The sequence below is a fragment of the Cololabis saira genome, chromosome 15 (assembly GCF_033807715.1).
Source record: "Cololabis saira isolate AMF1-May2022 chromosome 15, fColSai1.1, whole genome shotgun sequence".
NCBI classification, from domain to species: Eukaryota; Metazoa; Chordata; class Actinopteri; order Beloniformes; family Belonidae; genus Cololabis; species Cololabis saira.
Genome location: NC_084601.1, coordinates 24806308 through 24821389, shown reverse-complemented (window position 1 = coordinate 24821389; position 15082 = coordinate 24806308). Strand labels below are relative to the sequence as shown.

General features: G+C 42.1%; 1 protein-coding gene across 3 annotated transcripts in view; it reads left to right on the top strand.

Annotated features, from left to right (window-relative positions):
* The window catches only part of phf14 (PHD finger protein 14), a 118762-nt gene that overhangs the window by 61350 nt on the left and 42330 nt on the right, over positions 1-15082 (top strand). Inside the window, exon 17 of one of the 3 annotated variants that reach the window (XM_061741158.1) lies at positions 5982-7256. The exons of the other annotated variants lie outside the window; for them this stretch is intronic. Coding sequence (XP_061597142.1) covers positions 5982-5988 — 7 coding nt within the window. The 3' untranslated portion in view covers positions 5989-7256. Of the gene's footprint in view, positions 1-5981; positions 7257-15082 lie in introns of those variants that run through there. 3 annotated transcript variants of the gene reach the window in all.

Sequence of the window (15082 nt, the reverse complement as noted above, 5' to 3'; positions counted from 1 at the left end):
CGCACTCACTTTATACCTTTGCTGTTTTCTGTGACTGTAAATGTTCTGTCACTGGAAATAAACACATCTAGTAAAAAACAACACAGATGAAGTTTCTTAATGCTCACCACAGCCTCCAGAGACCTTTAGTGACCGGGGGAAGAGACCGTGGTGGAAATTTGGGAATAAATTCTCACACAATGCTTTTGCTTTCCCTCACAGTAAATTTTGTAAGTTCTTATGCGTTAAATTGATGTTATTTTTTTTGTTCTCTCAAATTATTGTTAGTAACCTTGCAGTCATTTTGAATAAGCATCACATTTTTATTGAATAGTTTTGGTTTCCTTGTATTAAATGTTTACGTTTGCTTGGAGTACTTTTTCGTTACCCCACATTGAATTTTTGCGTGAACTCGCAATATTTTTTATTTATGCCATATTACTTTGGATGCATTATTTTTGCTTTTTTTTTTAACATTCCCTCACAATATTTTTGCGCTACTTTGGATTCAAAACAATTGTATTACATCAAAATACGGTGGACATTCGATTTCCACAGTAACATAACATTTTTGTTATGGAAGTTATGGAAATTTTCATTAGCAATCAATTATTTTCCCTTCCCCCACAGTACGTTTGAGATGTCCCTCTTTGTGTTAACCTGCTCTTACATTTTTCTGTTCTTACAGTACTGTTAATTACCTTGTAAACCTCACATGTAAGCATGACATCTTTACCTCACAATATTTGTTTCTCTCACATTAAACTTTTACATTACCTTGGAACACATTTTTGTGTTCTATCATAATATTTTGTCACCTTGAACACATTTTGGCAATGCCTTTAAATACCTTCCAATTTCTTCCAATACGTCGTAACCAAACATGACTTCTTTTCATTTCCTTGCAATACATTGTGGTGTTTTTTCACATTTCTATTTTGTATGTTCATCTCTAATCCTTTCATGATAGTTTGATAGTTTTTTCCTCAAAACTTACGTTCCCCCGCGTAGGAATTTCCCTTGCAATACATGACGTCTCATTGGATGTTTGTGCTGACATGCATTAAACTTCTGCAATACGTCTGACCATTTTTTTTGATACGTTGCACTGTTTTTGAATTCCTTCATAGTAAATATTTGAGTTCTGTCCGGATACTTTAGTGCTGCCTCAGCTGAACTTTGCAATACTTTTCCATCACCCTTCATGACATGTTTATGTTCTTTCATAATGCTTTTGCGTTACCTCTCTTAAAATGTTTCCATTGCTTTTCTTTAACTTTTTGGCATCCCCTTAAAAATTTTGCAATAATTTTTGTGTTGTTTCACATACAATATTTATGTTTTATGTAAGCTTACATAAAAGTTTTGCCTCATGATACTTTCGGCTCCCGCACTGTGGATTTTGACGGCGCATGCGCTCTGACGGCCCACTTATGTGCAGCCCTGATTATTGTGTTACATTTGCCTTATTGCTCATTCAATTTAGAGTAAAATGCTTTTGATTTAACAATCCCAGTGTATTTGTGTTCCTGTGGAAAAATTTTTCATTGGTTTACTAAATTTCTGCATTACTCTTACTTTGCTTTTCCCTCGCACACTTTAGTAAACCTTTGCATACATTTGTGAAGAAGAAAACTCAAAACGATTGACTCCATTCATTTACACACCTTCATGAAAAAAAAGTATAAATTAACAAATGTTTCAGAAAACACAATTCTGATTTTATACACGTACAATTTTCGGTGGGAAGAAAAAGATTTGATTGTAGAAACTGATATTTGCAGGAAAACACCCCAAAAACTTCAAATCAGCCCCGTCAGTCAGTGCGGTTACGTGCACATCTAAATCAAGCTATTGGCAACAATCTAGCTAAGGATTAAACTGGACTTTCAGAGAAATCCAAGTATACATGCGCGAGAAGACAATCGATTATTGAGTGAGGTGCGTCCGACTCCGTGATGCTAGGTGGCGCCACACGCACTTTTGCGTTGGCGTTCTTCTGGTTCCTTCTTTGCTGTTCGTCTTTTTCTTCTCCTACTTTGTTGATATTCTGGTTTAGCGGTGTCGTCACTTCCGGAAAGGGGAGTCCCGGTGCAGTCGCTAGCTCGGCTGAGCGTGTTTTGGTATACATGCCGGAATAACTCGAATTAGGACGCATTATCTGGCACTAATAGCTCCATCTCATAAGCTTCAGTTTGGTTCGACTACAGCTCGGCTAAGATGTATACATGGCTTTTAAAACTTTTAAAACAGCGATGTTGGAGCATCTAAAGCGGAGGCCCCCTTATCTGTCGTGGAGGGGAACATAATATTATATAATTATTATTATTAATTTATTATTATATAATAATACGAAAGTAAATTTTCCATCTTTATGAAGTCAAATTTTAAATCAAGAACTGACTTTATAAATTCACTTTGCGAGAAAGGAACTCCATATTTCAGTTTTTCCATCCATCCATCCATTTTCTTCGGATCTGTTACCGGGTCGCGGGGGCAGCAGTCTCAACAGGGATGCCCAGACTTCCCTCACCCCAGACACTTCCTCCAGCTCTTCCAGGGGAGTCCGAGGCGTTCCCAGGGCCAGCCGAGAGTCATAGTCTCCCCAGCGTGTCCTGGGTTTTCCCCGGGGTCTCCTCCCGGTGCGATATACCTGGAACACCTCCCTAGGGAGGCGCCCAGGAGGCATCCGATACAGATGCCCAAGCCACCTCAGCTGACTCTCCTCTCAATGTGAAGGAGCAGTAGCTCGACTCCGAGCTCCTCCCAGGTGACCAAACTCCTCACCCTATCTCTAAGGGAGCGTCCAGCCACCCTGCGGAGGAAACTCATTTCGGCCGCTTGTATCCGCGATCTTATCCTTTCAGTCGTTACCCAAAGTTCATGACCATAGGTGAGGGTAGGTGCGTAGATTGACCGGTAAATAGAGAGCTTCGCCTTTCAACTCAGCTCTTCACCATGACGGTCCGGTACACCGACTGCATAACTGCGGACGCTGCACCGATCCATCTGTCAATCTCACGCTCCATCTTTCCCTCACTCGTGAACAAGACCCCGAGATACTTGAACTCCTCCACCTGAGGCAGGACTTCTCCACCCACCTGGAGAAGGCACGCCACCCTGTCCCGGTGGAGAACCATGGCCTTGGTTTTGGAGGTGCTGATTCTCATCCCTGCCGCGTTGCACTCGGCTTGAAACCGCCCCAGCACATGCTGAAGGTCCCGGTTCGATGAAGCCAACTGGACAACATCATCTGCAAAAAGCAGAGATGAAATCCTGTGGTTCCCAAACCGGATCCCCTCTGGCCCCTGGCTGTGCCTAGAAATCCTGTCCATAAAAATTATGAACAGGACCGGTGACAAAGGATAGCCCTGCCGAAGTGCAACATGCACCGGGAACAAGTCTGACCTACTGCCGGCAATGCGAACCAGACTGCTGCTCCGATCATACAGAGACCGGACAGCCCTTAATAGAGGGCCCTGGACCCCATACTCACTGAGAACCCCCACAGAATGGCACGAGGGACGCGGTCAAATGCCTTCTCAAGATCCACAAAACACATGTGGACTGGTTGGGCAAATTAAACCGCATTGTTCCGCCTGAATTCCGAGGTTCAACTATAGGCCGTATTCTCCTCTCCAGTACCCTGGCGTAGACTTTCCCGGGGAGGCTGAGAAGTGTGATCCCCCTATAGTTGGAACACACTCCCCGGTCACCCTTTTTAAAAAGAGGGACCACCACCCCGGTTTGCCACTCCATCGGCACCGTCCCCTTCTTCCATGCAATGTTGCAGAGGCGTGTCAACCAAGACAGCCCTACGACATCCAGAGATATGAGGTAGTCAGGGCAGATCTCATCCACCCCTGGTGCCCTGCCACGAGGAGCTTACGAACCACCTCAGTGACCTCGGCTTGGGTGATGGACGAGTACATCCCAGTGTCCACAATCTCTGCTTCCTCAATGGAAGGCATGTTAGTCGGGTTGAGGAGATCATCGAAGTATTCCTTCCACCGTCCGACGATGTCCCCAGTACTGCTTCTCTTTTCTGAGGCGCTGTACAGTTTGCCTGAGTTTTTGCCTCCAGGACTGCCCGAGCCATGGCTCGCTTGGCCTGCCGGTACCTATCTACTGCGTCAGGAGTCTCACAGGCCAACATGGCCCGGTAGGACTCCATCTTCAGCCTGACAGCATCCCTTACTTCTGGTGTCCACCAACGGGTTGAGGGGTTGCCGCCACAACAGACACCAGAGGCTTTGCGTCCACAACTCCCCGTTGAAAATGGAGGCAGTGAACATGGTCCACTCGGACTCAATGTCCCCAGCCTCCCTCGGAATCTGTGAGAAGTTCTCTCGGGGGTTAGAGTTGCAGACGTCCCTGACAGAGGGCTCAGCCAGACGTTCCCAACAGACCCTCACAATACGTTTGGGTCTGCCCGGTCTGTCCAACTTCCTCCTCCGCCAGCGCATCCAACTCACCACCAGGTGGTGATCTGTTGACAGCTCAGCCCCTCTCTTCACCCGAGTGTCCAAGACATGCGGCCAAAGATCAGCTGAAACGATGATCATTTACCTCCGGCCTAGGGTGTCCTGGTGCCACATGCACTGATGGACAGCCTTATGCTTGAACATAGTGTTCGTTGTGGACAAACTGTGACTGGCACAGAAGTCCAACAACAGAGCACCACTCAGGTTCAGATCGGTGAGGCAATTCCTCCTAATCACGCCTCTCCAGGTATCGCTGTCATTGCCCACGTGAGCGTTGAAGTCCCCCAGTAGAACAATGGAGTCTCCAGGTGGAGCACCATCAAGTAGTCCTCCCAGGTACTCATACTGCTGTTTGGCCCGTAGGCACAAACAAGAGACTTTTTCCTGACCCGAGGGCACAGGGAAGCGACTTTCTCGTTCACCGGGGTAAACTCCAACACATGGCGACTGAGCTTAGGGGCTAGAAACAAGCCCACACCAGCCCGCCGCCTCTCACCCTGGGCAACTCCAGAGTAGTGGAGGGTCCAGCCCCCTTCAAGGAGCTGGGTTCCAGAGGCCAAGCTATGTGTGTAGGTGAGCCCGACTATCTCTAGTCGGTATCTTTCAACCTCCTGCACAAGCTCCGGCTCCTTCCCCCCCAGCGAGGTGACATTCCATGTCCCTGCTGAGAGGGTTTTTGTCCAGGGATAGGGTCGTCGAGGCATCCCGCCACGACTGCTACCCAGACCACATGGCACCGGCCTGCCATGGACCTTCCTGCGAGTGGTGGGCCTACTTGAAAGCGGGCCCACGTTGCTGTTTCGAGCTGAGCCTGGCCGGGTCCCACGGGCAAAGACCCGGCCACCAGGTGCTTCCCTTCGAGCCCCGACCCCAGGCCTGGCTCCAGGGAGGGGCCACGGTGACGCCAATCCGGGCGACGTAACGGCCCCTGATTTCTTTTTAACCATGTCTGGCTTATGAACCGCTCTTAGTCTGGCCCGTCACCCAGGACCTGGTTGCCATGGGAGACCCTACCAGGGGCGACATAGCTCCTAGGATCATTCGGGCAACACAAACCCCTCCACCACAAGGAAGGGGTGGCAGTTTAAGGAGGGGATTATTACCTCATGAACTGATACATTTATGCTATTTTTATTTTCAAGTTTAAAGTAAATTATAGTATCAACTTTTTGAAATTTAGACAATTTTACTTTTATAACATTTTTTTTTCCAATTGTCTTACTAAACAATCCTATAAATGTTCCTGCAAAGGTATGAGTTTATAAAAATCATAATTTCTGTAAAATAAGCTCCCCCACACCATTTTTGTTTATATATCTATGCAGAAATATTGAACTGGTCTGAAAAACATACTGTATCCAGATTAAGCTCAGATTAAGTTAATCCCCTGAGTGAATTAGTATTTATCAAATGAAAGTTTATAAGGCATGCTCCGGGGGCAGTTGTAGAGTCTGAAAGCTTTCTGGTCGGGGGTTTGAGGTGTGCTGCCCTGACTCTTTCTATCTTTGCATTGCACAGGTTGTGAAAGCCGGGGCAGCCACCTCACCTCCCATAAAATCTGGGGACCGATGACCGTTGGCTTAGAGACACAGAGAGGCAAATTGAGTCATTTGAAGAGCGGAACTTGAGTCGGGGCCGAAGAACAAGATGGTCACCTCACTTGGCAACCACCTCTGATCTGAACCAACCCAGCAGCTGCTCGACAATACTAGAGCCGAACCGCCTGGATCTAAATCCAGGATCACCCAAAGTCTCTTTGAAACCGATATGTTTTGGTTAGAGTTGGGCCTTGGACTTGTTTTACATGATAACAGTATTTAGTCATTTTTGTCACTACAGAGGCATCAAGACAAGTTTGGTAACCACCACATCTCTATAGGTTCATGAATATTTTAAAGACAACAAGTTAAGCTTTACAAGAACTGGTCGGATCTTGGAAGACCTATGTGATTGTTACTTTCTTAGTGTTCTGATTTCCTTGAAGACATGGTACTGTTTTGAAGAATTTACCAGATTTCCTTGTTGTGTATACCAACAACAACCCAAGTACCGCGGAGGATGACCTGTTGTGCTGGGAAAGGAACAATTACATGAGACTTTTGAGATGGCGTTCAAATCTGGCTGACCAACACTGGCTGTTTTCAAACTGTATGCTAATACCAGCTACACAAATACTAAACTCACACATTTTTAAGCAAAACAAAAAACAGAAGAATTTTCATTTGATAATTTTGCAAATATTCAAGGAAAAACTTTGAAATTCTGGCTTCATAAATTCTAAAAAGTTCAAAAATAAAATTCTAAAAAGTTTTGACTTTATAAGTTCATAATTTTAAAGCAAAAAAAATCTGAAATTCAGGCTTAATCAAAGTGGAAAATATGCATTCAAAACAAAAATTTGGATTTGATAAAAACGCAACATTCTAACTCGGTCACAACTTTGCAAGAGAAACATTTCCTAAGTTTTGACTTATAAACTTGCAACTTTGTGAGAAAACACTAAGAAGGTTTACTTAATCACCTCACAAATTTTTAATAAAAACATAAATTCTCACTTTATGTATAAAGTTGATCGTTATTTGACCTATTATGAAACGCTAGGATAAAATTATGAAACTGTTGTGCAATTATAATTTTCTAATCTCCCAAATTTGCAGGAAAAATTGAAAAACACAAGCCTCAAAATCAATAATTAAAAAAAAAAGTATAAAGGTAAAAATTGAGTCAAAAAATCAATAATTCTTACCTTATGACCAAAAGGATTTACAAGGGAAAAAAATATTAAATTCTTATTTGATAAGCTTGCTTATATTAATATGTAATTTTTATTGAAGAAAGTTTATAAATTGGAAAATTTGTGAGAAAAAGCATTAGTAAAGTAATTCGAAGTACACAATATAACTTGGGAAAACATTCTGACTGACTTGTAAGAAATTCATTATTTGTGAGATAAATTTGCAAATATGTGAGAAAGAGAAACAAACCTGGTCATATCCACACTGGTGCAGTTTTGATATAAAACATTTTTGGTAGGATTACACTTTCTGTTAACACAACTGTTCAAACGGAATGTTTTGAGCCAATGTAGACGACATTTCTGTCACTACATGCTGATGATGTGGTCTCATGCTGAAAAACAAACCTGAAGTTGTCTCGAAACTCATCTAGTTGCACAGATTTGCTTTCTGATTGGTTGTTCTGGGTCATTTTGACACTGTAGTTGGTATAAAGTTGATGGAAGTTTTCAGACTGCATGTTAAAATGAAACTACTAGTTTTGGTCCATAACTTCATCTGAAGATACAATGAGCTCATGTTGGTTGATCCTCCATCGCGGTCGCCTCCGTGACTGTCAGAAGGGCAGAAGTGTTACTGCCTGTGTGTTTGTGACAAAAACTGTCTGGTATAATGAATGTATAACATAAAGTTTGCTATCATAAAGCATCTGTACTCAAAGGAAACTAGCATAGTTAGTCGTAGCCGTCGTCGTAGCAGTAGTAGTCCATTTTTCTTTGGTGTTGTGAAACATTTAAATTCATTCCTCCTGCACATCCTAAAGTCGCCGTTAAACTGACTCCTTTTATGTATTTATTTTTTTTAGAAAATGTAGATACTGATTTTTTTTTTTTCTTTAAAAATCAGTAACTGGTAGGTTTTTTTAATCTCAAATGCCTCAAAGCCTGAAGATGAGAGGGGCAGCGGTGTAAACTAAGCGAGCGTAGTCACAGGAAACTAGCGTGTTTGTCTGTGTTCAGTTCTTCGTTCATATCCTGCAGCGGCAGTTGAATTGGCCGCTCCACAGAGTCGTCTTTTCTTTTGTAAGTTTGCACACCCAACTAAGGCTGTCTGAGGTCTGTTGTGTGTTTAGTCCAATATTGTAAAAAGACGGAGGCGTTGCGTATCAAAAGTTCTGTATGTAACAAGTGTAGAAGTGGAACAATGCTATGATCCTAGCGTAAAGCGTCCGTAGTAACAGGGAACTAGCGTAGTTAGCAGTCGTAGATCGTCTTCCGTGCTGTGAATCATTAAAACCCCTTCCTCCATCTCCAAGTGACAAGTGAACTGACATCCTCCGAAGGAAGTCCAGGTTTTTGTACCGGTCCCCGACGGCCCCCTGTCCTCCTGCTCCGTCAGGGTGCCAGACAGGCGTCACTTCTTGACCTTGCATGTCACTCCAGGCTGCCGTCCGCATGCTTTTGGGAGCAGAAAACCCACAGAGTTCACAGCTTTTTTTCTTTCCAGTGTCAGAAATGACACGTCATCAAACACCCTGCAGTCCTTCGCCATCATTCCCCGTCGGCGCATGACTCCGTCTGCTCCCCCAGATCTGTTGGTGTAAATAAAACCTGCACACAAGTGATCTGATAGTAATGTGAATGCCAGGTAGCTGACCAATTGTACAGTATTTATTTTCTGTTTTGTGCCAACATTGTTTACTACATCATAAGCTTGTGAATGGAGTTTCATTTTTTTGTTACTGTGTTTGCCATGAACTGATTATTGTGTGCTGTACTATGAAGCAACAACGTGAATGTTGCTGCTGTCGTGTATGTGAAGTATCTCCCTTTCTGGCCTCTTAGAAATTAAGCAGAGCTTTAATAAAGTCTTGATTTTTTTTTTTTTTCACCTGATTGCTGTGGTGATAAATGAGTGTCAGACAGCTAATTAATTGTTGCGAAGACGTGGCAGCGGCGGTCCGTTTGTGCGTGTAATGCCCTCTGTCATCAGTGATTTATCACCTGAGAAGTGGCCCTCTTGTTTTGCGGAGGCAGCTTCTCAACCCACTCAGATTAAAGTCTCAAATGTATCTGCCGCCACGTTCAAGGTTCTTTTTTTTTTACTACCCCAAATCACAAAAGGTCTGAACAAAATGGAAAACAAAAATAACAAAATGCAGTTTGACTTTTCTTTCTTTCCAGCATCTTGGAAACATGGGGCCCATATATACTGACTTCGTTTACATGCAGTCAATAACCCTTTTCTAATCGGATATTCCGGTTTTTAAAAACCCGAAAATGACCCCTCGGTTACTTTTCTAACCCGAATATTTGGTCATGTATAGCCTAACGGGATATCCCCATCAAAAGGAACAGGAATTTGTTTTCTGCGCATGTTCTTTTTGCAAGGAAGCTTGGTCTTTTGAGTCCAGGACGTTCTTATAAACATGGAGAAACGTGAGACCAGGAGGAGACTAATCACTTCATAAATGTAATGAAAGATATGAACATTTTGGCATAGACAGGAGGAAGTACCGGGATAGCGAGATTTACAAAAAGGTGAGCGAAAGGTTGCGCGAAGCAGGATTTGTACGAACGCCAGACCAGATCAAGCCCCGCTGGAAGACGCTTGACTGGAAGACGTCAAAAACATGCTGGTTATTGTTGTGGTTTTGGATTTGGATACAGGAAGAAGAAGCGGAAATGAGGGGAATTGCGTCATCACGTTCTCCGTGCGTCGCTGGTTTGATCCAGATATCCTGAATGATTAATTACCATGTATACAGGGATAACCCTGTTTTCTCACGCATGTAAACAGATAATTCCGAATGTTTCAGTAACCGGAATATTGACCATAACCCCAATTTGAACTGCATGTAAACGTAGTCATAATGGCTCCTCTCGGCGGAGCCTTTCCCCCTTTACGGTAAAGGTCCTGTACGTAAAAGCTGCTTTCTGGAGAGGCTTTAAATATGATTGCCTCTTTTCCCCACCTCCCAAGGTAAACAAAAATACTGGTTGTGTTGCATTACCATTACACTTATTTGCATTAAAAAGAAAAGTAAAAGCGTTTCCATTACAGTTTTGCAATAACCAGTTTTGCCACACACCCTTCCTGGCCTGGTGAAGATTTTTAGCCCCTTTTTTTTGTGAGTGAAATTTTTTTAACTGACTCGAACCTGAATTGAATGCGATGCATATTTTTGAATGCCATCAACACATGGATAACAAATTATCATCCAGCAATTCACTTTAATACAAAATAACAAAATTAACTGAATAAAATAAGTATCTTTCGTAAACAGAAACCTGTCCTGCTTAACTTATAATTGTATAAATTAATATAAAACAATAGAAAGAAAGCAGAACATCCTTTCTGTATTAGTGCACATTTTTAATGCAATAACAAAAGTGCAAACAGAAAGTCTGTAGAAAACTTATAAACATATTTGTGCCTCAAAGGCCATGACTGTAGGCTACAGTTGTAGTAAAACAGAAAAAAAAATAACTTATGAACTTAACAGCTCAATGCCATTTTCCATTGGCAATTTCTGACTATTTTTTGACTCTCACAGTAAAGCTCGGGGACACGTACTTTAGTTTATAAATACGGGACGATTCAGTTTTTCAAGGGGCGGTTTCTATACGGTCAAAACGTACAAAGACCGGGTCAATACAGTATTACAAAAGTAATCTGTGCCGATTCGTGCGGTGAATCAGACCAATTTGACAATTCTATGTTAAACAATGCCTGCATTCAGGGCTTATCCATAACTTTGCACATTTTTCAAAAATCCAAAAGTATTCAATTTAATAGTACGCTTAAATAACAAATAAAATGAAATAAAATGATAAGAAAAGAAGTAGAATATTAAAAAGCACAAGTTGTTAAAAAGGGCAGTAGAGTACGCTTCAGTAAACAGCAATGTTTTTAGGCCTGATTTAAAGGAGCTACTGTTCCCTCTGTGTTTGTTGGTGCACACTATATCGAATAAAACTAGTTTTATAGTTTGATACCTGAAAGAGCTTGATGATACAGATGTGACTAGCTTCCATCCATCTATCCGTTCCTTCACTCTCATCTGCCTATAAGGGTTCAGGTCATGAGGGCTGCAGGCTTAGCAGAAAGGCCCAGGAGAGCGCTGAGGCATTTCTGCACCATCCCAGAAATAAAATGTGTGTTCGAGGTGTGTCTCTAAATCATACCTGCCAACATTGGGCTGTGAAAAAGAGGGAGATTTTCTGGGGTAGCGGTTGGAATGCTCCACTCACAACATCCCCGCCCTGATATAAACAAGGCGACTTTTAATGAGCTTTAAATCCATAGCTACAATGAAATGTGCTAAAATGTACCTCCCAAAATGATTCTACAGCCTTCTTGGAGCCAAATAAGTTTAGTAGCCTATTAATAACAATAAAATACAATATTTGTAGAATTTTCCAGGTTCCCTTTGTCACCCAAGGACCTGTTGTAATTGTAGGTGTCAGACTTTGCAGCTTCAATCACTTTCTTGGAGGGTACACACTTGTGACCAGGGCTGGTATGGTTAATCTAGCAAGAAAGGAGTGCGCAAAGAGTAGAATTATCCATACTCATTGTGTTTTCTGTGAGGATCTTTTTCACCATGCCGAATGACCTCTCTGAGCTGGCATTGCTGTGAGGGATGCAGACCATTGCCTTCACCAGTGATGTCAGATTTGTAAAGCTCTCCTCTTTCCCTAGAAGAACCCAGAACCTTCAACTCTCTCTTCCTGTGGGAGATCCTTGCTTGCTATGACTTGATACTCCACCAACTCTTCCCTCAGCTTTTTTTCAAAGCATTTTCTCAAACAAAACAAATTTTCAAATTTTCAAATAACAAAATAACATATTTTAACCATTTTCCAAACAATAAAATAACTGAAAAAATCTGAAAAATGGTTCAAATATGTTATTTTGTAACTTGAACTTTTTAAAATATGTTTATGTAATGCTTTGCTGATGAGAGAATATGTTTCTCTATTTTTCTTGTTTTTGTGAGGGGGATATATTGTTTTTCGGCACTACCTTGTTCTCTATAGCTGATATAACATGAATTACTGTGGGATCGATAAAGTTCTTATTTTTGCCATCTGAGAAAATTAAACATATTATATTTGGTGCCTAGCTGTTTCCCAAGTATATTAGTGCGTGTGTGAATGAATAAATGAGATGTAAAACGTAAATTTCTTTGTAGAAAGGCGCTTTATGAAAATAAGTCCATTCACTTGTATTAGTTTACAGCGCAGTCTTGCCACATCCAATATGGCGGCGACGTTGACGTATTGGCGGCTCCATGGGGCGGAGCTTGGACGTAGGCAGTGCTTTTGGGTTGGGTTGCCAGGTTTGTCAGGAACCCGTTAATATAATACATCCATGCAGGAACCCCGACACGCGAAACACCATTGACTCATTTCACTTTAAAATCGGGAGATAAGCGGGAGATATTACAAATCGGGAGCAGGGCGGGAGAAATGGTTGAAAATCGGGAGACTCCCGCTTAAATCGGGAGTGTTGGCAGGTATGCTCTAAATGCGCAACATATTCGCATTCGTCTTTAGAAATTCACTAATTGAAACTCAGGCCACGTTTACACATAGCCGGATATTTACAAAAACGGATATTTCCCCCTCTACGTTTTGAAAAATACCATCATTTACACGAACCTGCATAAATACGCTGTTAAGGGGTGATATGAGCAGCCAAACCTACAGGGGGCAGTGTAGAGAAGCATAAAGTCATGCTAGCCAATCAGAATCCTGGAAAAAAAGATCAACAAATGACACGAGTAACTTCCAGTTACTTCGAGAGGCTTTCGTTTGGAGTGACAGAGAAGTGGAGTTACTTTTAAGTGTGACGTTAGAATATAAAACAAGTAAAATACAAGAAAATATTGACGAGGGCCAAACAAATTGTAAACACAGGTCGCAAACATGACGCTGGTGACGTTTCTGTCTCATAATGTGACGTTCTGAAGCCTAAATGTCTGTTTCCCTCTGTTTACAAGTAAACGTGAAGGTGGGGTTTTTTGCAAATCTCCACCTTGGCCGGAGTTTTCAGAAATTATCATTTTTAGTGACTTTGAGCTTCTTTTTCATCTAAACGAACGGCCAAAACGCATAAAAACACCACCATTTTTGCTACGTGGAAACAGGGCCTCAGGTTTAGGTCCAAAAGGCAAGGCAAGTTTATTTGTATAGCACAATTCAACACAAGGTCATTCAAAGTGCTTTACATCTACATTAAAAGCGGCAAGACACAATTGAACAGTAAATAACAAATAAAATAAATAAAATGATAAGAAAAGAGGTAAAATAATAAGCACAAGTTGTTACAAATAAGGGCAGTAGAGTACAGCAGGTAAGTATTTAATTTAAGAGTACGCTTCAGTAAACAGTAATGTTTTTAGGTCTGATTTAAAGAGACGTAACCTCTGACTGTGGGAGATTCAGGAATTTTCCTGTATTACATCTGGATTTACTCTGGACTAGTTACAATTTTACATATATAATCTCACGTTATCTGTAGCTTGACTCATTTCTTTTAACTCCCTGCAGTTGCTGAGATCACATTGATTTAGATATGTCGTTTTCGAGAAGGAGTCTCACATGTAGGGTGCTTTAGTACGCAAGAGTATTAGGGCCATACAGGAGAAAAAATATTTGAGAGGGGAAGATTTTTTTTTATTGTGCAATTCGAGAAAAAAGGCAAAATGTTGAGAAAAAAGTTGAAATGTCGAGATTAATGTTGAAATACAATTTCGAGAAAAAAGTCGAAATGTCGCCTTTTTTCTCAACATTTCAACTTTTTTCTCAAAATTGTACTTCAACATTATTCTCAACATTTCGACTTTTTTCTCAACATTTTGACTTTCTTCTCAACATTTTGACTTTTTTCTCAAAGTGCATAATAAAAAAAAAAATCTTCCTGGTCTAAAATAATATTTTTATTTTTCTCCTGCCTGGCCCTAATACTCATCCATACTTTAGGAAAAGATTCATTATAGCTGAAAGTTTCTGTAATCTTGAATATTTGTGAAATCAAACTTACTTCAAACAAAACACTGATGCGTTTCTTTTAGAGCAATTGTTTTTTTTTTTGGTTCTTATTTTCAGGCGGTATTCCTCATACTGCCATCCCTTGTTGTGAGACTACATGGAAGGACTCCAGCGCGTCTGTCAGATGTGGCTCTCTTGAACAGAAGGTTTGGTGTTTCAGTGCGGAGGCTGAGTTGCTCTGCAGCACATGTGAGATCAACTCCGTCCCGCTGGATTAAGGTTCGGGGTCCAGGAAAAGTCCCAGGCGGAGGCTGGAGGAAGAGGGAGAGGAGCTCCTGCGGAGGTTTCTGGAAGGCAGTAACCTTTGGGATGATGAGTGCGTTTCCCATTACTGCTCTGACACCAGATCTGGGGGAGATGATTTAATGGCGGCATTTTGTTTTTGCTGACTTCACCCCACTGTCCTCCCACCTCCGCCGCCTCCCCTTCCCCATTAAAACAGAAAACGGGAGAGTCGGAGCTGTGTGGGATGAGTGGCCAAGCAGCTAAAATCTATTACCACCGAGCCGCTTCCCCTGCCTCCTTATCCCGCTGATTCTGCCTGAACACTCCCAGGGGTTCACGATTTTCCTTCCACCCCCCCCTCAAATAGTCAATTCTTTATCGTTACTCCCTGAACATGAGCCCTAAAACTTTACGGCTGCCTTATAGCTTAATTGATTAGCTCTTTGGTGGACGTTTGAACAATCTGTGGGTTAGATGCCTCAGGCCACGGCGGCTCGGTATCCAGGTTACTGGAGCCCCCTGCAGGGGAAATGTGCAACTGCAGCCATTTAGAGGCGTGAGGGGTGAACAAATCACTCCTGTCCTTTGTGCCGCTGCATGA